This window comes from Lutjanus erythropterus, chromosome 4, assembly GCF_056507025.1.
Source record: "Lutjanus erythropterus isolate fLutEry1 chromosome 4, fLutEry1.hap2, whole genome shotgun sequence".
NCBI classification, from domain to species: Eukaryota; Metazoa; Chordata; class Actinopteri; order Lutjaniformes; family Lutjanidae; genus Lutjanus; species Lutjanus erythropterus.
In genome coordinates this window covers 11064658-11089791 of record NC_139320.1, presented here as the reverse complement: position 1 = coordinate 11089791, position 25134 = coordinate 11064658, and the positions used below count along the sequence as shown (strand labels likewise).

Genomic DNA, 25134 nt, shown 5'->3' with positions numbered 1-25134 from the left:
TGTAAATGTGATCGTATAATACATGTACTTTTTCAAATGTAGAAAACATGTTAGTAAACATATATTTTAAATCATCACCTCAATGGAAGTAAAAAATGCATGTCTCATCTTTCAAGGTTACTACTGTGATCTGAGACTAGCCAATGTCTCCTTGCTGAGGCCCTGCCCTAAAGGACACTACTGCCCGGCAGGTACAGCCCTGCCCAACCAACACCCATGTCCCGCAGGCTCCTTCAACCCCAGACAGCGTGCACACAATCTCGCTGGCTGCATGCCATGTGCTGCTGGACACTACTGTCCTACTGCAGGACTGTCAGAGCCAGCAGGTGAGAAAAAGAGAGAGATCTTTTCTTTTCTTTTCTTTTCTTTTCTTTTTTTCTCGAGCCTTGTATGCTTCCGTAGTCTTATGTTCTTCAATAAGATAGAGGAATTTATGTTCAGAATAGGGTTCCCCTGTGTCTGTTTAAATATTTAAATGGAAGTTCACCCAAATTTTAAATAGTTTTTTTCCTAAGTTGACTTTAGTGGAGATAGCTTTGGATTTAGTGCATTTGCTTAGGCTTTGAGATATCTACGTCAGAGACTGATATCTCAAGAACTGAAGTGATCACATTTTTAAACCCAGAATAACTGTTGGCCTGCAGATTTACCTACATTCTTGCATGTTAATGTGTTGTGATATTCCTCTACCCATAGGACCGTGCCATGCTGGTTACTGGTGCAGAGAGGGGGCGTCCTCTCCGAGCCCTCTGGATGGACGCTCAGGTTCCCTGTGTCCGCCTGGTCAATACTGCCCTTCAGGTTACTTGCTTGTCCTCCTGTAATAAGCAATCAGCCACCAGCAGCTGCTTCAGTGCTGCTGTACAGTTAAAGACTGAAATCTATCAATTTGTAGGGGGTCTACATTTTCAAAATAATGTTTTTTGTAATCCAGTGCTGAGACAGCTGGTTTTATAGGCTAATGTAACCAAATTTATACTGTGTGAGGCTATTAACATTCTACCATATTATGTTCAAGGGCCACAATGTTTTATTCATGCTAATTACCATTGGGTGGCCTACAGGAAGTTCTGACAACATTTATCTTGTAACTTTTGAGACCGTTTTCTTCAAATTAATTTGTACACTTGTTCTCTCTGACTTTAAAAATGCTGCTGTAGGGTAAACTCTATCTTCTCCTGAGTTACTCAATGCTGCACGCAGCAGTCAGTGCTTTATAAGAGTGTCTCACTTAGTTGCACTTAAATTCTGCTTACAATGTGTAAAACGCTGTCAAAGTATACTATATTGTCAAGTAACTGCATTTTTCTAATATTTTTCTGCTTACACGTCTGTTTACTGGAGTTGAAGGATGAGTTGTTGTTTGTATCATCTTTACAGGCACAGTTGCTCCTGTGGCCTGCCCTGAAGGAAGCTGGTCAAACACCTCAGGCCTGCGGAGCCAGGAGGAATGTAAGCCCTGTCCGGGAGGATTTTACTGCAACTCTGCTGGCCTCACTGAACCGACTGGACCCTGTAGTAGAGGGTACACCAGACTCTGATGACCTTAAGAAATAAACCCTACACGTGTCCTCATTATTTATTACAAACTCATGAAAAAGTGCTTTCCAGCCATCCTAACATCAGATGGGGACTTTTAGTAAGCTGAACATTATGATGTCACAGTGAAGCTTACCTTTGACCTTTTGGATATTAAAATTCATCACCTCATCATTTTATCCTATTAGACATTTGTGGGTAATTTTGTCATAATTAGTTTATGAAACCTTTGACCTTTGACCACCACAATTTATTCAGTTCATCTGTCATTTGTGTCAGGTTTGAAAATATTCAATTATGTTGTTCTTGAGATATCAGGAATGGGATGGCCAGAAAAAATAATTCCTATGGCCATAAAAACATAAAGCCATAATAAAAACAGTCATGAATGTGAAAAAAAAAGATTAGACTTATTGGTACTGTAATATTCAAGACTGGCTCCGGACAAGATGCAGGTCCAGTCATCATGGACACACCAAAGCAATTCATTGATCCTCTCCCAGCTTACAGCTGGCAGGGATACAAATGACTAAACAGGAATTTCGAACAGGATAAACTGATTATGTTATATTATGATGTTTTTTTTTACTGGAAATTAATCAATAAAGTGATAACTCCTGAACACGTTTTATTAAATTCAAAGACTTCACTATATGACATACATGGATGAAAATTTGACTGGTTGCCGGAGGCATACAACTGTGAGGTGGTAATTCTAGTTGTTCATGTGTCTTTTGCAGATATTACTGTGCAGAGGGAGCCGTCACGTCCACCCCCACGGATGGAATTACAGGGGGACCTTGTCCTGAGGGTTCTTACTGCCCAGAGGGAACTGTTCAACCTGTTCCCTGTGATCCAGGGACATATGTCGCTGTTACACGCGCTACTCAGTGTGAGCCCTGTGTGCCAGGCTGGTACTGTGTGTCTGGCTCTCTGTACTTGTGCCCAGCAGGTCTGTGGTTTGCTATTTTGTATGCTCTTAAAACCACTTAAAAAGTGCTTTTTTTAATTTGTATGCTGATTTTATGACATTATAAATGAAAAATAATTGCTAAAAACTGAAACAAACAAAAACTGTTTAACAACAGGTTGTGTATCCCTCATGTTTATGCATTTCCTTGCTTGTCCTGTGGCCTTCAGGCTTTTACTGCCCTGAAGGAACTGGATTTGACTTGAGAGGCTGTCCAGAGGGAACTTATGGTCCTGACCCCGGCTACTGGTCTGTCTCACAGTGCAGGCAGTGTGACGGTGGCCATTACTGCTCTTCCAGAAATGGCACAGCTGTCACTGGACCATGTCAGGCAGGATATTACTGCTTATATGGAAACACCTCTCCACAACCTCTCTCACAGGCTGCAGGTAAACAAACATCTTTACCAGATATGTGCTACACGTTCACGAAGGTCTGATCACATTTTTTCTTTCTGATATGTGAGAAAATTGAATTGTCAGCCTTATGTGTTCTCTGTCAGTATTTCTATTTTGAGAAGGTTGACAAATGGCAGCTGTTCTCTGTGTCTCTCGCCAGGAGAGGGAGGGCCATGTCCTGCCGGTCATTACTGCCCCCAAGCCACCGTCCATCCTCTGCCCTGTCCACGTGGAACATTCTCTAACCTCACCAAATTAGTCTCCCAGGTTGCTTTGACTCCGTATCACACTCACGTCTCCTTGACAATGATTGAGAGAGAAGTCTTTCCCCTCAAAAATACACCGGGGTAGAATTATGATAGGACATACCACTTTTTGTTTAGTGATTTTTCATTTTTATAGTTTTGTAAAGTGTGAAAATTTGTGTAGAGTTAAAAAAACATATTATACATAACACATGACATAAATAATCATATGAATATAAATGTAAATACAGACACAATACAGTATTCAGATTGTTGCATTAACTGGCTCTGCTATATCCGTCATCCATTGTGTAAGAGCAATACAAAAGCAGATATATGGAATAAACAAGTTAGCTAATGCTACTGTTACCCTTAGCTGCTGTTAGTTAACAACCATTAGCTCCTTTAGCTATTTAGCAAGTTAGCCACTTCTACTGATGGGATATTTTTGTGTGATATATAACAATAACACATGACATAAATTATAACTACAGACAAAATACATTACATAACATACAAAAGTTACATTATAACTACAGACAAAATACATGTACAAATACACACATATATTCATTTAGATTGTAGCAACATTGTGTAAGAGCAATAGAAAAGCAGCCAGATGGGATTAAGACGTTAGCCAACACTTCCTTTAGCTACTGTTATCTAACACTAATGTTAGCTACTGTTATCTAACACTAATGTTAGCTACTGTTAGCTAACACTAATGTTAGCTACTGTTAGCTAACACTACCGTTAGCTGCTGTTCTAATGAACCCGACTAGTACTATTACTACTGCTGGAAGATTTTTTCATGATACATAACGCATGATATAAATAGTCATATGAATATAACTACAGACAAAATACAGTACATATTAATTCAGATTGTAGCAACAGCCAGGCACATAAACTGGCTCTGCTGTATCCAGCATCCACTGTGTAAGTTAGCTAACACTACTGTTAGCTGTCAGCTACTGTTTGGTACCGCTAACATTAGCCACTGTTATGGTACACTCTACTTTTAACTACTGTTTGTTTTCACCACTACTTTTACAGTGAACATTACTGTTAGCCAGTGTTAGCTAACATTACCTCTAGCTACTGTCATAGTGAACACTACCGTTAGCTACTGTTAACTAGTGTAGTGGTAAGTTAGCTACTACTACTGGTGGAGGGTTTTTGTGATACATACATACATACATAGTACATGAATAATCACAAGAATATAAATATAGACAAAATACAGTATATATTCACTCATACAGCAGGATGCATAGTCTAGCTCTGCCCTGTTGGTCTAGATTAATGTATTATAAAGTAAAACAGTCATTGGGAAAATTATACTGTGAAATAAATGATGACTTTGAAAAAGAACAGTTTAAAATTTAAACTACTGTCCATGTGAAAAGAAGCAGAATGGGAAAAAGTTTTTAAAAATGAACTGGCTTATGTAATGGTTATATGTATATTGTCTGTCTTTATTTATACAATTTATTTGTTATTTATTTCATGTCATGGTGTTTTTTAATTATATTATTGCTTTTAATATTGAGTCCCCTGACACCATTACATACCTGTCAATCACGCTCTACTTTGAAAGCAAGTATATGGTCAGCAGTCCTGCTACACCACCCCTATACAGTATATACAGTAACTTCCAGTATTTTCTGTGTCTCCCGTCGTGACAGCTGATCAATATCTAATCCCCATTCAATATCACAATGAGGGACTCTCTTCTTTCATTTTCTTACAGCCTCTCTGGCTTTCTCTCCCCGTCTTTCTTCCTCTCTCTCTGTCGCTTTCATTTCCCCTCTCAGGAGGATTGCCAGCCATGTCTCCCTGGTTACTACTGTGATGCTGTGGGTCTCTCAGTGCCTTCAGGACAATGCTGGGAAGGTTTCTTCTGTCTGGAGGGTGCAGAACGTCCTGAGCCTCCTTTGAGAGACAGCCGGGGTGGACCGTGCCCAAAAGGTGATCAGATCCCTCCGAATTTAGACGCAGTATCTCATTTTTTAAAGAAATGAGGCAGAAAATTGTAAAAGAAAAAAAAAGATGAATAAGGACATAATAATAGGGACATAATAAATAACGTAATTATTAACGTAATGAAATAGCGTAATTAGATAACTGTTTCTTAGGGGAAATAGCACTTGTATGACATTGTAGAAAACGCATTAAAAAAATGCATTATTAAATATTTGAAATGGAAAAGTTTACCTATTCCATGAGGATCCAAACAGACAAATTCCACCCAGTTTGGAGTAAATAGATCAAATTTATAACTACATAAATCAAATCCAATGTTATTTCTGAGAAATTTACAACAGTGCTAACTTTGGAGGTTAAAAAAATGGGCTATGATAGCAGACACAAAGTCTGCCATATTCGGCATCCATTGTGTAAAAGCAATAACAGAAATTATATGGCTTGAATAAGTTAGCACTAACTTAACACTAGCAAACATTATCATTAGCTACTTTTAGTGAATACTACTATTAATTAATTCAGCCCCAGAAAATGAAGCTGGATGACTTATAAATATATATATATATTATGAATAAAGAAATGTGGAGATGGGTTTTGTGTAAAAATATTGAAAATATTCCATTCACTCTGCGATATTGCCTTTTCCAAATAAAAAGGAAATTGGAAAATGGGAATTTTGAAAGACACAATCAAGCTTAAAATGCACATAAGCCCAGAGCCAGTTAAGTGAACAGGTAAACAAAAGTCTTTCAACTTAATAGGGCTAAACATAAGCGGCTGCTCTGTTGACACTGGAAATTGAACCCCTTCCCCTGTGGATTGTGTGTGACTGTATGTGTATGTGTATGCGTATGTGTATGTGTGCTTGAGTGTGCATCTCCTTCATGACTCTTGTCTTCACACAACCAGGTTATTACTGTTCTGGGGGCTCTGTGGCTCCTCAGCAGTGCCCCCTGGGAACCATCAGTACAGAAGACGGCCAAGCCAGCTGCAGTGCCTGTCCCCAGGGGTGAACTCAGCCACTCACAGTCACTCTGCACTTTTAACATATACACATTTTCACATATACAGTGAGCATTATGTATTATGAAAGATCTGTTACGATACATAATGCTCACACACACAAATGATTTTACTCTTGCTTACTACTCATTGCCACTACCAGCAGTCAGGACCTAAATTAATTCATCCTTGTTTTGTCTGGATAGTTTTTATTGTCCAGGCAGACATAATGGCTCCCTGTCAAGGATTTACGAGTGTCCGGTGGGCCATTACTGCCCGTCTGGGACCTGGTCCAAACACCAGTACCCGTGTCCCGCCAGATCTATCAACCCCTACACTCGGATGACAAAACTTCAGGACTGCTTGCCGTGCCCTCCAGGTCACACACCATGTGCTACTAATGATTCTGTCTTTCCTCAAGGTTAAGTTGTCGAAGCAGGGTTCAGGATGACCATGACGGTAAAGTAGCAAAATAATCAGATAATTAAAGCTGCAAGCAGCGTTTTACGGGCCCTCGCACACCCGCGCCACTCGGGGGGCCGGCGGCCGCGGCCTCGTGGCAGGATTCGTCCCGGGCGAAGAGGCTCTGTGATTGTCACGGCCTTTTGACATCTCCTTAAGGAATTCGATGCCGCTTACTGTCGCCGCTAGGTGGCGCTATGAGTATGTCTCCTGATTGGCATGTGGATGTGTTCAGACCGTTACTTCTATGACACCTGTGAAGTTTGGTGAGGATCGGACCATTTGCACCCAAGTTATAGCGATTTCGTTTTTCATGGCGAGACATCAAAACTCGACGCCACGGCCACACCGTTTAACGTTGACCAAATCTTTTAATAAGTTTTGATTACATGCTTGTCTAGATGGTACACACCAGTTTTGACGTCAATTGGAACATTTCTGTAGGAGGAGTTTGTCAAAATGCGACACGTGGAAAACGCCAAAAATGACCACTAAATTCAAAATGGCCGACTTTCTGTTGGGTTTAGCCTATGAGACCCTCAGACTTTTATGTGTGTCTGGGCATGATCTACATGTGTACCAAATTTCGTGAAGATCGGTGAAACCTGCTGAGGAGGGCGCTGTTTAAGGGGCGTGGCCAAGTCATATGGCCACACCCATCGACCCAACTCATGCCATATGTTCCGGCCTGGACTGTTTATAAACATGTGAAGTTTCAGTCAGATCGGACCATTTATGGTAAAGTTATAGCAATGTCGTGTTTCATGGCGAGACAAACTTCGCCGCCATGTCCCGGCCACACCGTTCAAGTCTGATCAAATCTTTTAATAACTTTTAATCACAATGTTGTCTAGATGGTACACAGTGATTTTGAACCCATTCTGATCAATCCTGTAGGAGGAGTTCGTTAAAATACGACACGTGAGAAACGCCAAAAATGGACGCAAAATTCAAAATGGCCGACTTCCTGTTGGGTTTGGCCAATGGGTCCAAGAGGCTTTTTTGTGCGTCTGGGTGTGATACATATGTGTACCAAGTTTCGTGCCTGTCGGTGAAACGTGCCACAGGGGCTTCTGTTTAAAGGGCGTGGCCAATCTATTTGGCCACGCCCATTAACGAAACTCATATCACATGTTCAGGCCTGGACCGTTAACGCACATGTCAAGTTTCAGGCAGATTCGACTAAGTATAGTGAAGTTAATGCTAATTTTTCATTTTTGGCGAAACATCAACTTCGCCGCTCCGTCACGGAAACACAGTGTGACATCACGGCACGATTTTCATAATACACGATTATCAACATGTTAAAGACGGTTTGACCAGATTTGAGTTGGATATGGTCAACGTGCTTGGAGCAGGACCTCAAAGAGTAAAACATGTCATTTCCTGTCGCCACCAGGGGGCGCTATGACAATCACAGAATATTGTGACATAGATGTGTTCAGGGCGGGACTATTATCCATCACAGGAAGTTTGAGGCAGATCGGACCATTTATGCTAAAGTTATAGCCATTTCGTGTTTTTTGATGTGGGAGTTGCGAGATATCAAAATTCGCCCTTCCGCAGCGACCGCGCCCTTCAACGATACGAAGATCTTTTAATAACTTTTGATCACACAGTTGTCGAGCTCGCACAAACCAATTTTGAAGTCAATTCGCTGAAATCTGTAGGAGGAGTTCGTTAAAGTACGACGTGTGAAAATGGCCAAAAATGACCTTATTTTGAAAATACAATTCAAAATGGCCGACTTCCTGTTGGGTTTAGGGGGTCGCTCCAAGAGGCTTTTTTGTCCGTCCCGGCATGATACATATGTGTACCAAATTTCGTACGCCTAGGTCAAAGTTAAAGCAGGGGGCTTCAATTTTGAAAACTGTTAGGGGGCGCCGTTGAGCCATTTTGCCACGCCCCTTTCTAACGACCATAAAATATCGAATTTTTCGCAAGACCTGATGAGTGTGCAAAAATCTGGGACTTTTTGAGCCTGTTTAGGCCCTCAAAAATGCGATCTTAGGGGAAAAAGATAAAAAATAATAAGAAGAAGAATAATTCCTTCAGTTTCAATAGGGCCTCGCACCGCCTTCGGTGCTCGGGCCCTAAATACTCTATCTCAGCTGGGATTAATACAATAGACAGATAGTGCTTGTTCTATATTTTCTGTTTTGCAGGGGTCATATTACTGAAAGCATCTTCTTAAAATCTTTCCTAACTTCCTAAAATCTTAAACTCCCCAAACTTTTGGGTAACTGTTAAACTGTCCTGACTTTGATTTTTCCAGCTAACAATAGTGTTAGATAATGTAGATAATGGTAGTGTTAGTCAACAGTAGCTAATGGCAGTGTTAGCTAACACTAGTTAGTTAGTTAGTTAGTTAGTTAGTTAGTGTAGTATAGTTAGTATAGTGTTATCTAACATTAGCTACGATAGTGTTAGCTAATAGTAGCTGTCAGTAGTGTTAACTAGCATGTTTAATTTGTATGGCTGCTCTTTTATTGCGAGATGCAATATCACATTCGTGTTTAGTTGAAATTAGTGGGAATCACTACTTTTGCCATATAATTTTCAGTTTTACTGAAAGCAAAAACCTACTGAAACGGTGATGATGTGATATGTGTTGGGGTCTGTGCTAAACCCCAATGTTTTCTTTTATCTGGGGGATAAGCTTTTTCGGCTAGGACATCTATGCAGCGCGTCAGTACTTCTTTATACTGCTGTTTCCTCACGCATTTTTCCTTTTTCAAAAAATTGCGATAAGGTTCTGGTTCTGCGATTTGGATATTGTATATTGTGATTTTGAGAAGACTGTGATTAATAGTGCAGCTCTAGTTTCAATGTATGTTTCAGTAAGTTTCAACAAAAAAAAAAAGAAAAGGTGTTTATGAGAAAAGATTGATAAGTAATGTTGGATTGAGTATTCAGGATGTCCTAATCTGAGATAAGATAGGTTAAAGTAAGATAAGATAGGATCCTAAAATTTGTTAGGATTTGCTCTTCTCATAGACTCTTCTTATCTTATCTTAAGACTTAAGATAGGACGTTTCTATAATAAAGCCCAGGATAATTTTGCATTCCACTCAGTTTCATTCTTTTTTCCTCTCAAATCAGGCTCCTTCTGTGCGTCTCCTGGGAAGGGTGTTGCATCAGGCCAGTGTGATGGCGGGTACTACTGCCTCTCTGGAGCCTGGTCACCCACACCGGAAGATGGAGGGATAACAGGTGACAGATGTCCTGAAGGTCATTACTGCCCCCAGGGCTCCTCAGCACCAGTGCCCTGTCCCATAGGACATTACAGCAACAAAACCAGGAACAGTCATCTCTCCGACTGCCTGCCTTGTTCTCCAGGTTGGAGCTAATTTAACACCTGTTGTTTATATTAGTGTTTAATTGTGTATCTTTTTATCTGCCAAAAGATAAAGCTTCAATTACATAACCTGATTTATCTGGGAATAATCCCCTCACACGATGTGTGTGGCTGTTTAACAGTGTTCCTTTTGTTTGTAGGTTTCCTGTGTATCACCAGAGGGCTCCCTTTCCCTTCTCATGCCTGTCCTGCCGGCTCTTACTGTCCAGGCAGAGAAAACAGCAGCCAGAAGGCCTCTATACCCTGCTCACCTGGAAACATGTGTCCACCTGGATCTGAAAGACAGGTACCCTGCTTGCCAGGGACCCATCAGGATTTGCCTGGACAGGTGAGGAGGAGGAGGATGAATAGCAACAAAAAACATTGTGAACTGCTGAACGATTCTGAAAAAATATCTGATTGCAGTTATCTTGGCTAATATTGCAATTGCAACATGATTTGCGTTAGTAGGGGGAATGATAACTTTTACATCATTATTTTCATTTTCATTGAAAAACATATTCAAATAATTATGATGTGACTTGTGCAGGGATCTGTAATGAACAAAGACAGATATATTACGTTTAGGCCACAACATCTTTTTAACAAAACAAAACCCTTAAATACTATTGCAGCTCCTGCGATTGGAAAATTGCAGTAGGAAGTGTTTGAGTTTTGATTAATTTCTGATTAATTGTTCAGCCCTGGTATTATTCTACCTTGAGTTTTTGGTATTGTTACATTCATATAAACTACAGTAACTGTTCTACTGTCATACATAGTATATGGCGTGATACGCTGGACTGAAAAATATGTGTTACTCTGAAACTGCATCTAAAACAGGGCTAATTGTTTATGAGCTATAAAAGATGGGTTTTTAATGTATTGTGAGTCTGTGTTATTTGCACAGTGTGGGGGAAGTTATAGTTCTCCTGAAAGAGATAATGTACCAGCAGGCTCATCATTTTGAGCATCTGTGTGTGTATTGTATACAGTTTATAGTTTAGCACAAGCATCTAAAAGTGTTCATGTCTGTAGATGTTAGTGAACATCTGTAGTCATAAATTTGTGTTTGTACTGTGCAGAAAAAATGATGTGCATAATTTTCCCTTTAACAGGGAGAGTGTGTTAAATGTCCAGCAGGATTTTACTGTGCTGGCTCAGTGGAGGCTGACACTGGACATGTGTCTGGGACTCACACTCCCATGCTGTGTCCTAAAGGACACTATTGCCCACCAGGTAGGATACAATAGTGCAGCTTTTCTAACACATGCATGACAAACACATAATGTTATCAGATCATGGCATCATATGTGATGCTGTGGGCTCAGTGAGATTAATTATAATAATGTGTTGTATTGCATGTGAAATGTTGATGAATATTGTTTTTGCTTTGTGTGTACTCCTGAACAAGTGGCTGTAACAGTAAATGGCTTTCTAATTATGCAAATGGCCATTATAGAGCATAATCAAGATAAGGATTGTCCTCACAAACTGTTCTGTGATGTTTAGTCCTGGACCATCTGTAGATATTATGCGCTATTTATCTACAGGAACGCAGTCTGGTGTTGCATTCCCATGCCCAGCTGGTGCCTTCAGCAGGCAGATGGGGTTGTTCAATAAGTCGGGCTGTGAGCTCTGCCCTCCGGGGAGATACTGCAGTACCTCTGGACTGGTTGCTCCCACCGGGATCTGCTCTCCAGGGTAAATACAGACAGACTGAACACATACTTCATCATATTCACCAATAGACTATGAAAGATATGACATCCTGTTTCTGTTTAATTCTGTCTCCGCTGTCTATAATTAAACCTCCCTTATGCTCTGTCTCTGCCTCTGTCTTTCTCATCTATCACTTCCTACATGCCATATCCCCCTCTCCGTCGCCTCTGTCCTCATCATCTCTCTGCTCCTAGTTACCTCTGTATCCACGGTTCTGCTTCTGCCCAGCCAGAGGAAGGCCCAACAGGACGCCGCTGCTCTGCAGGGTCCTACTGCCCCCAGGGTACCAGCTATATGGTTCCCTGCCCTGCAGGCACCTTCAGCTACATAGAAGGTGACATATAACTCTGAATAATTATACAGATATTCTGTCTGTGACATTTGAACATAATGGGCTCACTTAACTGAATATTTTAGTAGTGTTAACTGTGATTTTTTTGTAATCTGTGAAAGAATTTTCCACAATGATTCATCAGAAGACAATTTCTGAAAACAAGTAAAGTGGAATTATATCACTCAACCCCAATTCATGACACATTTTATCATCAGGATTGGCTGTAGGATTTTGCTGATCCTGAACAAGTTTTTATTTGTGGTCCCAAAACCCTCCCAGTGCAACCACCAAAACACACACACACTGTTCATAACTGAATGAACACACACACTTAGCTTGTTAGCTATGTTACCCACCATTATTTTTTTTTGCTAAATTAAAGTCATGCTTTGATTTTAAATGTATTAAACTAAACATAGCAACAATAATTTTAACCAAGCTGTTTAGAAAGTAATGAATTTCTTATTAATTTTAGGTGAAACATTTTTCATTCAAAAAAGCTTTGTTTGTTTCTTGCTATTTGATCGCCAACTAACCTGTGCGACCATGACTATGCAAGTTATTAACATGAGTAAATCAAATTAACCCCGTACAAAGTGTTAGGAGCAGGTCTTGAATTTCATAATTTTAGGGGCAAGGCTGCTTGACATTTGGTATTGTCAATTTTTTGTAGGTACAAAGGGCCAAATGTCAGGGCAGCTGGTCCATCGAATAACACAATGATGATTAATGATTGAAGTCCGGAAATAATGAGTTTTACTTAAGTTTTAAGGATGATTTTATTTTCATATAATGTATGTTTCATTTTTAGATACTATTTCAAAATATAATTTATTATGAACAGCAATGCAGTGAAAGTACAGATGTTTCATAGAGGAGATGCTTATAACATGGATCCTGCTGTTTGTCACTGTTTGTCATAAATAAAAGATTGAGCACGTCTTCACTTCTTTCAACTGTACAAAACTGAAGCCAAAATATCCCAGATATGAGCACTGCCATCTTGCACTGGTGATGTCATTTGGAGTCAGAATCTGCACAGTAGTGAGCAGCGTTAGAGCCACACTTTTGAGGTCCTGTTCATATAGCTGGTCGACTAAATCATGAGCTGAGCTCAGCTGTCAATCATGGTATGAAAGTCACTGACACTCCAGTCTGCATTGTAAACCAAAGAATTGTAGAGTGATATTAGGCTACACGATCAAAAAAAGTTTATATCACATCAACATTTCTACCCATAATTGCATGCTGTCTTTCTCACATTCATCCACATGAGCACTTTCTCTCTCACTTTCTCTCTACTGCAAATCTGCATCACACTTAAATAGCCTGGTTTTCCAGCAGTTCATGTCAACCTCGAAATCTAACCCGACACTGGTTATGTGTGCAGTATTTCGCACTGATCACACTGATTGTGTGGCCCCCCATAATGGTTGTGGTCCTAAAGAAGTGCTTATGCCCATGGCCTGACCTTTTTTTGACTTGTATTTTTGTTTTTATCAAGGGGGGGTTTCTCTAGAAGTGTGTCAGTCCTGCTTGCCTGGCCATTACTGCGCTGAGGTTGGCCTTTCCTCTCCATCTGGGCTGTGCAACCCAGGCTTCTACTGCACAGAGGGCTCCAGAACGGCTACACCTTGGGGTAATACCACAGGTAACAGACTGATTCTTATTGCCCTTTACATAGTCTTAATAAATGCGAGGCAACATGCACAGCAAGCTATTTTAGAAATGGTATTTGTTGCAAAAAGAAAAGCCCAGGGTAATCTGGCACGAGTCTGAAAAATACTGTGCTGTGCACCATTTTTTCTCAATGCTCTTCTGTTTTCATTTAATGTTTTCATGGCCTTTTGACTCCACCGTGCTCCAGAGGTCTCCACAAAACATTTACCAGTCCCCATTGCTTTCTCTTTGTAGTATTTTTCTCCCTGGGATTGCCAAAAATGGCTCTGGTCTTTTAGTTCACTCCTTAACCTAATGAGTAATGACATCCAATAAAGGTCTGTTGTCTCAGTTACAGGAGATACCACATCTAAATCCTCACTTCCTGGCAATTCAACCCTGGGTCAGTTCCACGGTGATGTGTGTCCTGAAGGCCACTACTGTCCTAAAGGGAGTGCAAAGCCAAGCCCCTGTCCTCCAGGTACAGAAAACCAACATACCCACCTCTGGAAGAAGTAGAAATTATTTCTTTAAGTTACCATGTATCATGAAGATAAAACAGCTAAACGTGTAGATAGTATAGATGTCTCCTTTCATTTCCTTGAATGCGCATTATGTCTGACCTCTTTTTTTATTACACTGCCTCTCAAGGTACTGTACAGTACCATAGAGCCCCCAGAGGTGCAATATAATGGCTTAAGGTATCTGGAACTTTAGAGGAGGTTGTAAAACCTAATGGGAGTCCAATAAAACTGTCATAACGGTCAGCTAGCTACTTAACTAAGTGAATAAATGGAGCAATCTATGGTGCATGTACGTGACACTGTTATGCCATGCTACTTCCTTTTCTGTGTGTGTGGGGGTGAAAGAAAAAAGACAAAGACATAGACTAGAAGTTATTTTTACTCTCATGATCATTTGTCTCTTCGCAGGTACTTTCCTCGGGAGGTCTGCGGCTGAGTCTGAGGCTGAGTGTGAAGCTTGTTACCCTGGTTCTTACTGCCCCATGTGGGCTCAGACCTCTGTTGACCTCCTCTGTCCCCCGGGGTGGTTCTGTCCACCGGGATCAGTGTCTGGACATCAGACAGGTACAGTACACATCATCAGGGGTCAGCTCTGGTTTAACCTGCACTTCATCTTTTTTTTTTTAACACAAGGTCTGATCATGTACAGTAAGTTTCCAAATAGTTCTTCTCAAGTGATGAAGTTGGTTCAGAAGACCAAACTCTACTTACTTTACTCACTGTAGAACGTAGCATTGTAGTGCAACTTAACATATTAAGAATGTTTCACAACAGTAAAGTGACGCAAATTATTTTTAGGCTTATAGACAAATTTTCTCTCTTTTTTCTTTGTATCCACAATTTACCAGTGTTTTCTTATTTTTGTTCTTCTCTTAGGTAAGAGAAAAGGTAAGAGTGGTCGAGAGCACTCATATTTTAAATAAGAGTAGTAAAAGAAATCTAAAAAAAATCTAAAGCTTTTCTTTCAAGTTTTAATTAGTTAATTAATTAGTAAAAAGCTTTTCCTCTCTTCAAAAAGCTCTTCCTTTACCACCAATCATTTGATAAAAAAGTAAAAAAAAAAAAAACAACTAAATTTATTTAACTCTAAGTCTTATTTTCTAATTCTTTCATTCGCTCACTTCAGTTACTTTGCATCTCTCTGCTGACACAGCATCTCAACATGTTGATTTCACTTCTGCTGAAGTTTGTTTTCTTACATCCTTTTATCATGGTGTTTCTTCCATTCTTGGTCATGTGCCAGAGTGTTTGCACAAGGAACAACACCTGCCTTTGTGTAGTATTAAGCTACTTTTGTTGCATCTAGAGTTGACTTCTTTTATGTTTTCTCTTAACAGAAAATTAAGAGAAAATATAAGACACAAAAACCTTTTTCACAGCAGTGTTATTAATGATACTACTTAAGGCCACATTACATTTAGTGTAGCAGAGCCTCTCCAGTGAGCCAACATGCACAATAGCAGCACGCTGACTGTGTTTGACCAGTAAAACAGAACTTTAATTAGTAACATTAGTAACACCTTTGTGTATCCCATTATTTCATGTCAAAATGGCTGCTGTGTAAGGAGTCCATTGGTTTTTATTGTTTCTTTTGCTTAAAAAGTAAGAACATTTTCTTGATCCACAGAGGAACACTCATTGATTTTAAAAAAAGATGTACAATGCACCTCAATGCTCTAACTATAAAAAAAAACATAAAGTCAAAATATCCTGTATACGAGCGCTGCCATTGCACTGGTGACATCATTTGGAGTCTGCTCAGTATTGACCAGGCTCTGCAGTACTGAGGTCCTGCCCATACAGCCATCCGCCTCAACTGCGAACAGAACAGTGATGCCAAACTGATTTTTTTATACTATTAAAATAACTAATTAAACCAAACTCATCAGCAAACTATTTTTCTGAAAACAATATTTTTTAGTGTCTCATCTGATAAAGGTAACAGTAATCCTTAAGTTTGTGGTTTCATGGTTTTCTTTCACAACTAAGCTCCATCTTGTTTGGTCAGTTTCGACTCGTCACCACTTTACCTTTTTGTTGATGCAGTTAGTTTGACATCTGTCATCTTGACTTATAAGAAAGTTTTTTTTGACACATTTGATGATTCTGCTGTTAAATAACCAACATATAAAACTTGACCCAGTTTTGTAGCAGCAGTTGTAACTGTAATACTTTTCAGTGTTTCTTCAATGAGGTGTTTGTCTGCTCCCTTAATATAGCTGTTCTATAATTGGCTCTGTGGATGTGTAGCAGATCTCATCAGTTATTTTACAAGCCATACTCTATGTGAGCCATGGAGGTGATTTTATGTCTCAGATGAGCGTTTCCCCTCCTCCTATTATATTACAAGCACATGTAGAGGTTTCCTGAAAGGCATCGTCGTCCCCCTTTTGCCTTTTATCAAGAAGACGTTTTGCTAATTTGAGCATGAAATGGCCCAGAACCTATAAAAGAGTCTCCAGCTTGTTGCTGTCAGAGACAGGACACCTGCTGCTGAGGCTGCTTTCTCTTCTCTTTGCCTCCCACAGGATTTCCACACAGGACCAAACCCGCTCAGAGACACTCTCTTCCTCACTGCTTTGTTTCCATGGAACCACATTGGGCCTGGTGAAATACAGCATGCTGTCTTTCATGGATAATTGCCACATAGATGTATTAAAAAGGATATTGCAGTAGTTAGTTAGTTAATTAGCTAGTAAGTTAGCTAATTAGTTTTTATCTCTGTCATGCCAAGTATCTGGCCCATCACACATGTGATTACATATCACAAAACACGCATCTTCCAGCAATACGTATAGGAGTAAAAATAAAAAAAAATTAATTAAAACATAATAATTTACTAAAGTCTCTCAAAAAGAAGGAAAAAACCTAATTTGAAATAAATTTTAAAAGAACTGTACACTGAGAGGAACTGTAACAAACCTACAGTTTATTTTGATAAAGATCTTTTTTCTCCAGGCTTTCTGCAGGTAACTACTTAATCTGAATGTTTCATATACATTCAATTTTTGTGCATCATCCACATTTACAAAATCAATACAGATTTTTATATTATTGAACAAAGTATTTCACATTCTCATTAAAAAAAGGGCAGTAGAAAGTAAAGTATTAGTATTAGTCAAACAGCACATTGAACAAATCTGCTTTTTCGTCTTCTAAACCAACATATTGAAAAAGTAAAGTAGTAAAAAAAAATCCCCATTGTGGGACTAACAGTGGGATGTCTTATCTTATCTGATCTGATCTGATCTGATCTTGTACCTAATCTCTGCCGGGAACTAAGTCTTTGAGATTTTTTTATGGCCATTCTACAGAATTGGTTCAAAGTCAGTTACATACACTGAACCAAACCTTTTAATAACATCTTAGTGTTATATTTCAGCTGCTATTCAAACAATGTAGAATTTTTAACTGACATGGAGCTTATGCAAAAATACTTTTGATTGACAAAACTGCGCTAAAATTTTGTTTATTTCCCCCAAATATAGGATTAAATGTTCTCTGTGTCACTACTGAAACGATCTTGTCACAACCGAAGCACTTTTTTTTATTACACTTTCAAAACATCAAAGAATCTTTTTTTAAAGCAAAGGAAAAAGTAGCAAAAATTACCTGAGTATCAATTTTACCAAGGGCCAATCATGTTTATCCTATATAAATATCTTTCTTTTCAGCCTATTTTCCTCTGCATCAAGTAACCAATTCTCCAACTGGGTTTTACATATCTGCCAGCAACATATATGAACGTTTTTAGAAGGCACCAGCTGATGTTCTGAACTTTATCTGTGTTACAGGACGTCAGTGCCCACCTGGCCATGCGTGCCCACACGGTAGTGCTGAGCCGACCATCTGTAGCCCTGGCACTTTTCAATCTTCATCTGGACAATCCACATGTAACACCTGCCCACCAGGTAATTAAAAAAATACCACCTGTGCACTAGCAAGTATACCATACAACAAAGAAACAAAGGTAAACTGAAGCTTACAAAATGTGACCCCTTGCCCAGGATTCTACTGTATGGAGGGTTCATCTGTGCCAGCTCCGTGTCCGGTGGGCAGTGTCAATCCGTCAGCCGGCAGGACGGCCCTGTCTGACTGCTCCCCCTGCCCCTCCGGCTCTTTCTGTAACGGCAGTGGTCTGACAGAGCCGACTGGACCCTGCAGCCCAGGTCTGACAGTCCAACGTCACCATGGGAAATGATGTCAGAGAATTGACCTGTAACAGTGTCTTTTCCTGCACTATATTCCTGCACTGTACTCAGCCCCTGAATAACATTTATTTCACATTGTGAATGTTGCTGTTTTATTTGGTGAGATGTCCAACCACATTGTCTACCACAGGATACTTTTGTTCCCTGGGGTCCTCTGAGTCTTCCCCTGTCTCCAGGCCTTATGGTGATGTTTGTCCCATGGGATACTTCTGTCCTCAGGGTAGTGGGTCACCCAAACCCTGTCCTGTTGGCAGCTTTCTCACAGACCCCGGAGCTTCCTCTCCCTCTCACTGCCACCGCTGCCCCCCAGGGAAATACTGCCTCAGTCCCGGAGCCTCACAGCCCACAGGTGGGGGATTTCACCAGGTTTCCCATTAGTACAGTCAGGACAGTCAGGCTTATCATTACTCAGTGACAACAGAGGGCCAGTTGTATAAAATCCACAACATTTCATGTTTCAGCAGCACACATCACATTAGCCTTAGTTTCCAGACCCATGAATTGCTGTGCACATTAACAATTTTTGAGTGGATAATAATAAATAATAAGTGAAGCTAAGAATACGTTTATACTGCAAGCCTTAGTACTCAATCTGGATTTATCACTCAGAACTGATTTATACAAAAGAGGCAAGTGAGTGAGTTTGATCTACATTGTTTTGTTGTCCTGTGTTTATGACTTAAGAACAGGTGTAATAAAGCTTTTCGGCAGGTTCCTTAATCTTTTTTCATCTGTGAAACAGGCGGAATGGGGGAAAGGTTTGTGCCAGGTGAAAAAAGAGTTTTGCCAGGATAACTTTTAAAAGTTTCTTTTTTAGTCTGTGAGAAAAGGTGAAAAAAAAAAGTTATGGTAGTTGATTTTTTTAAACACGACTATTAATATGTATTAATTGCTGCTAATTTGCAATACATGAACAAACACCTGACAAAAAACAAGGCAACTTAGAAACAGGACCTAAAGAACTGTTCACATTATTTCATTTCTAAGTTGATGTGCAGTGGAAGCCAGCAAATTTATGAGCAGATGATAATGAAGATGAGGATATATAGAGCCCATTTTTACGGCTTTTTCTGAAACAACAGCTGCTATTTCTGCATGAAAGTGTGTGTGGATGTGGAGTCGGAGCTAGGAGTAGTGGGACTGTGATATGAACGGCTTCACAGAAGCAGATTTCATCCAAAATTTCAGGATTTCAGGGCTATTTTTATCTATTTAACTATTGTGTCTCTCCACAACGGCACAATACTTCAGGCAAGTGAGTGATGCCAAAGTCACATGAATGCTGATGTGACTGTTCACACTGAAAAAAAATAAATCAGACCAGTATCTGATCCACATATGAACGAGTCCCAAATAAGAATTGAAAAGATCAGATTCTTGGTGTGCTGTTCACACTTCAGTGAAAAAAAGATATGAAAAATCTGATCTGGGCCACATTTGCCTGCAGTGTGAATGTAGCCTTACAGTTTAGATCACATATAATGAGACAGGTCATCATTTCATGCTTTTCTGATTCCTCCCTGTGTTAGGTCCATGTTTTGCAGGTTTCTTCTGCTCTGGAGGTGCCGATAGCCCCACACCCCGAGCCAACTCCTCTTTGTCCAGCTGTCTCTGTGAAATACTGGAGGCTTATACAACACAGACAGGAGCCGCCTTATGGATGCACAATCTGCTCTGCTTCAGTAACTCCAGTAATTCTGGTAAAATATGGGTCTCTTCAGTTTGTAATAACACAATAAATGCTTCCTGTGAAAGGGCAGTACATCAGTTTCTTCAAACTATTGAACCTGAGTGCAAAGCTTTACGTATTGTGATAAATGTTGCACGAAGCAGCGGTTTTTCAGTTTGACCTTCCCCTAAAGTATTCTATAATTAATCATTACGTTGTTACATTGTGGACAGATGTTGTTCCCTTGGCAGTCAAAACTGTTAAATCAGCATGTAGAAAGAGAAGAGTGACTCCTGTTTGGTTTCCTGTCGGCGACACTAAGATAATAACTCAGACCTTGTTCTATTATAGAGAGAGACGCTATCTGGATCGAAGTGGTAGCGCCGCCACGGGTGGATTCAGACCATATTGTGACTCACGCACCATCACCCCTCAAGAGTCCACATTATGCATGTTCCACCTACAGAGGAGATATATGCCCCAGGGGTGGGTAAATCCTAACAGTGAACTCGTGCACTCAGTGTGATACTTTGATCATTCCCTCAGGCACACATACAGTCGTCCTTGCTCTTGACATGGTTGTCCCACTTACTGTAATTGCTGTGACATATGACTGATTTCATCTGGTCTGTCCAATGTGTGCGAGACATGCCAGCTTTAATACTGCTTCATCATGGTTTTATTTAGGGCTGTCCATGACTTATGATTTTCCTAGTTGGCCAGTAGTCGTTAGTTCAGGCCATTAGTCAACTGTTTGTTTCCAGTTTGTGACATAATGATAATAATAATAATAATAATGAGCCTTTAAAATATGAATTAATGACAGTGCGAAATGTGTCAGAACAACCAGCAGGGAGACTGAACATTTTGTTTATTTACTTCAACACAATATAACATCACACAAATCTTGTTCAAAACATGGAAACGAGTAACTTCCAACTAAACAAAAACAAACATATCAACACAATGGATTAATTATACTTACACTATACCATGCCTAAGCCTTCCATTTGTCGTTCAGAGTCAGAGTGCTGGTCAGAGTCACCGGAAATCATCTTGTCACTGTTTTACCTGTCGTCAGACTGGCCTCTGTAAGTCTCAGAAGTCCTTGGCTGGTTGTGTTCACTATTACAGGTCACTGACCTTGTTATTCTGAGGGGCTGTGACTTGAAAAGGAGTTTTATGTTACGAAGATTTCCTTATGTGATGATCTGTGAGGAGGATTTCTCTCCTGTCTGCATGTCTACTTACTGCATGCAGCTCTGTGTCAGTGCTGTAAAAACTGTCTGCTCGTCTCTCTGCTTAAATCAGCTGATAAATATATGGAATACGTACGAAGTTGAACGCAAACAGCAGTGAACATGTAACTCAGCAGGATCCTAATTGGACAGACTTTTAGAAAAATAGCACCAGAATTAATGCCCAGTTGTTCCTTTCATTGTTAGTTTTGTCAAAAAAGTGAAGAATTACAGAAAAGGTTTTGCCAGTTACACTCCATCAAGAAATTATCTTCACTGTACAGAAAGTCACTGAAAGCAGCACAAGATAATTGCTGATGGGTACGCCAGTAGAATTTCTCTCGTGGGTTCAAAGTCCCCTATTTGAAGGTCTAAAAGCCTAAGTGCTGCGGCTGGACTTCCCTGTTGAGGAGCTTGAGATGGTTGGGTGGTGATGCACATAAAACAGCAGCACTGAAATAACAGAGCTGATGTCAGATGAGCAAGGAACACATTTAAATTCTGGCAGCAAAGTAATTACTGCCTGTTGGAACATAAAAAAAAATCTGGTGTGTTAACTGTAAATAGACAAAGCTGAAAATAAGAGTGTGGGAATAAAAAGTTCACAGTTTGAGAAAATCCTTTATCTCTGGAGGAAGTGTGTGCACAGGAACTATAATCCTCCCGATGGGACTTTTGGCCACTCTGAAGTTGATTTATTTCATTGATACTTTTTGTGGTTGTTTTTCAGGTTTTTATTGTACCTCAGGCTCTGCTCACCCCCAGCCTTGTGAGGCTGGATTTTACTGCAACCAGACTGGTCTAGATTCTCCAGCAGGGACCTGTACTGCAGGATATTACTGCCCTAAAGGCTCTGTAGAACCCCATGCTACGCCTTGTCCCACCGGACACTACTGTCCACTTGGAACGCCTCTTCCTCTGCCCTGCCCTCTTGGAACCATAAAGAGTGAGATATTGCTCTTTTGTAATTGTTAGATTAGATTCATCCAGTAATCTTATTTATTGTTTGATTTTTGAAAGAAATTTAATTATCGGAGGAGAACTGTCCTGCATGCTGACAATAGAGAGACAATTCAAGACAAGTCAGTATTCCCTTCCCTTTTTTTTCTGTTATGAATTATTGATGAATGAGTAATCAGACACAATACAAAACTGAGAAATACAACACCTAATCCTTTTTGTTGCACACAATTTCAGTTTTCCCGCAAATGTCCTTACACGAACCGGTGTCTATCTTTGCAGTTCAGTGATGCAGAGAAATATGAAAACTTCCACAGAAGCCTTTTTTCTCTCCCTTGGGCGCCTATGAATAATTTCAGTCACAAAGTGGTTTAATTGTGTAATTGTATTCTTGTCTCGCAGCGGACAACCAGAATCCTATTAAAATGTGCTGCAGCTCCTTTGTATGTTTATGAATTAGAAACTGATGAGGGAATAGGTATGCACTTTGCATAGAATTTACAGTGTTATCTATTTTAGTGCTTTCATTACACCAACTTATAAAGTGATTTTTTGCAGGTCAACAAACACTGCAAGGATTAAACACCTAACAATTAAAGTATATCATTTATGATTTAATTTTAAAATATGAATATGTATATTGTGTGCTATCCGTCAGGTTCCCTTGGTGGCTCTACAGTCGAGTCTTGCCAGCCGTGTCCTCCGGGTCACTACTGCCACGAAAGAGGAATATCTGAGCCAAGTGGCCGGTGTGCAGAGGGCTACTTCTGTCCTGGGGGACAGAGCTCTGAGAGACCACAACAACATGTCTGCTCAGTGGGACATAGCTGTTACAAGGTCAACCATCCAGTATTAGTCCTTAAGCTATTGTCAGTCATCACAGCTGGATATTGTATGTCATGTCTCTGCATGAGTCTTCCTCCTCAGCTGTGGTTTTCATTCTGTCATGAAAAGTGCATTACTAAAGTCAGCTTTTCCCAAACTTAGGGTCGAGACACAAAATGGGCTGGGGACCTGCTATTATTTGGTTGCTAGAGTAAAATGCACACTGCTTTTACACAAATAGTGACAGGTAGGATGGAATGAGAGGCAGAAAGTTTGAAGTTTGGGAACCCATGACATTAGTCACCTGACATTTTCTCCCTGTTTTTCTCAACTCTCTCAGTCCTCTTCCTGTGCTGCGTCTGTCTCGGTCTCCGCTGTTATTTTTGCCCATGATTATGCCTGATGATGCATGTTATTCCCCTGATGTAAAGCTAATAAAATCAATTTACTGGCTCCTCCAGGGCAGTGTCAGAGAGACAGCCTGTCTTCCAGGCAGCTACCAGCTCAGACAAGGCCAGAGCAGCTGCGAGGCATGCCCTGCTGGTTTCTATTGTCAGGATCAAGGTAAAGCTGATGGATCGAAAATGGTTTGGTTGACAAAGCATTTAACAGCTGGGAAAATAAATGTATTCTCCTCTGTGTCTGTACATCAGGAATGACACTTCCACGTCTATGTGAGAAAGGGTTTTATTGTCCCAATGGATCAGCAAATCGACACCCGTGTCCAGCAGGGACGTATGGAAACATGTCAGGACTGGTTGAGGAATGGCAGTGCTCACAGTGTGACCCTGGGATGTACTGTAAAGGAATAGGTACCATGTATTTCTCAGCGCTGTCTTTCTTGCAGACAGCTGCAGTATAAATTATATAAAGTAGAAACAATTAGCGGCAAATGGCTGCTCTGTTACGGTGATAAAAACCTACTTGAATACTGTTTGTTTAAAGGGAGGACTTTCCCCAGCGGGCTTTGTGCTGCGGGGTTTGTTTGTATCGGGGGAGCCTCTGAACCTTCGCCACGAGACAGTCTGACTGGATTCCCATGTCCTCCTGGCTTCTTCTGCTCTGTGGGGACCTCTGTACCAAAACCGTGCCCAAAAGGGACATTCAGGTGCAAATCATGCAGTATCTCTGTATACTTCATAATCCTAAACTTTACATCTCCTCCATATTTCTAATTACAATGAACAATAATAGTTACCTGACATAAGAGGTTTTGAACTGTAGAACTACACTGATACTACAGTATTACAGTACTTGGTGACCAAACATTGCTCTCAATGCAACTTGTAGTAATATTTTAATTTTCTAATACATAATCAAATCCACAGACATTCAAGCAGCTAATGATCCATGTTTAACTGAAAGGTGTGGTCAGTGATTGTAGAGAAAGATGGTTAACTGTTTAGTCTCATTTCAAGGTTGTCAAAGACTTTGGGTTGGTGGCTTGGACTGAGCCAATCAACAAAACAGTGACACTCAACAATCAATCAAGTGTCAGTATAGAGACTGGGCAACAAAATCATTGTGCATTGCACTCTGGGAAGTGGTTACCATATTTTAAGATACATGTTCACGAGCACACAGCAGCAACAAACAGAAATCAAGAAGAAAAAAAACACAAATGAACCAGGTGAAGGTTACTTACCAAGAGAAGCTGAACAAGGAAGCAAAGAGGCGCTACTATGAGAAAATAAAGGCAATTAACATGCTTGATCCAAATGAATGGTTTCAATCTTTTGAAATTTAAGGCCCACTTCTTTTTTTTTCAATATTTTTATTTGTTTCAGTACTGAATATCAAGGCAAAAAGTCCAATTCTGATGTTTAAAAATTTAAAGACTCAACCATTTTATGTCACTAAATGTGAGGGAATATTAACTAGCTAACATATTTGTCTCTACCTACAGTTGAGGACAAAATTATTAGCCCCCTATGAAATTTTCATAATTTTCCCAAATGCTTTTTTAACAGAGCAAGGAATTTTCAACATAGCATTTCTAAACATGCTAGTTTCCTTTAGAAAGCATAAATTATTTCTGTTTGCACACAATAAC

At 40.1% G+C, this 25134-nt stretch overlaps 1 protein-coding gene across 1 annotated transcript in view; it reads left to right on the top strand.

Annotated features, from left to right (window-relative positions):
* LOC146328105 (uncharacterized) overlaps positions 1-25134 on the top strand; it is an 82461-nt gene that overhangs the window by 24924 nt on the left and 32403 nt on the right. Inside the window, exons 35-61 of the mRNA XM_084716271.1 lie at positions 117-326; positions 697-801; positions 1381-1525; positions 2280-2491; positions 2680-2898; positions 3068-3174; positions 4970-5123; positions 6048-6147; positions 6347-6519; positions 9705-9941; positions 10101-10288; positions 11058-11178; positions 11493-11643; positions 11856-11995; positions 13500-13646; positions 14007-14135; positions 14587-14742; positions 17973-18089; positions 18186-18347; positions 18520-18738; positions 19919-20089; positions 20410-20544; positions 22027-22242; positions 22915-23093; positions 23543-23645; positions 23735-23893; positions 24027-24189. Of these exons, the coding sequence (XP_084572397.1) occupies positions 117-326; positions 697-801; positions 1381-1525; positions 2280-2491; positions 2680-2898; positions 3068-3174; positions 4970-5123; positions 6048-6147; positions 6347-6519; positions 9705-9941; positions 10101-10288; positions 11058-11178; positions 11493-11643; positions 11856-11995; positions 13500-13646; positions 14007-14135; positions 14587-14742; positions 17973-18089; positions 18186-18347; positions 18520-18738; positions 19919-20089; positions 20410-20544; positions 22027-22242; positions 22915-23093; positions 23543-23645; positions 23735-23893; positions 24027-24189 (4318 nt within the window). The remainder of the gene's footprint in view (positions 1-116; positions 327-696; positions 802-1380; positions 1526-2279; positions 2492-2679; positions 2899-3067; positions 3175-4969; positions 5124-6047; positions 6148-6346; positions 6520-9704; positions 9942-10100; positions 10289-11057; positions 11179-11492; positions 11644-11855; positions 11996-13499; positions 13647-14006; positions 14136-14586; positions 14743-17972; positions 18090-18185; positions 18348-18519; positions 18739-19918; positions 20090-20409; positions 20545-22026; positions 22243-22914; positions 23094-23542; positions 23646-23734; positions 23894-24026; positions 24190-25134) is intronic.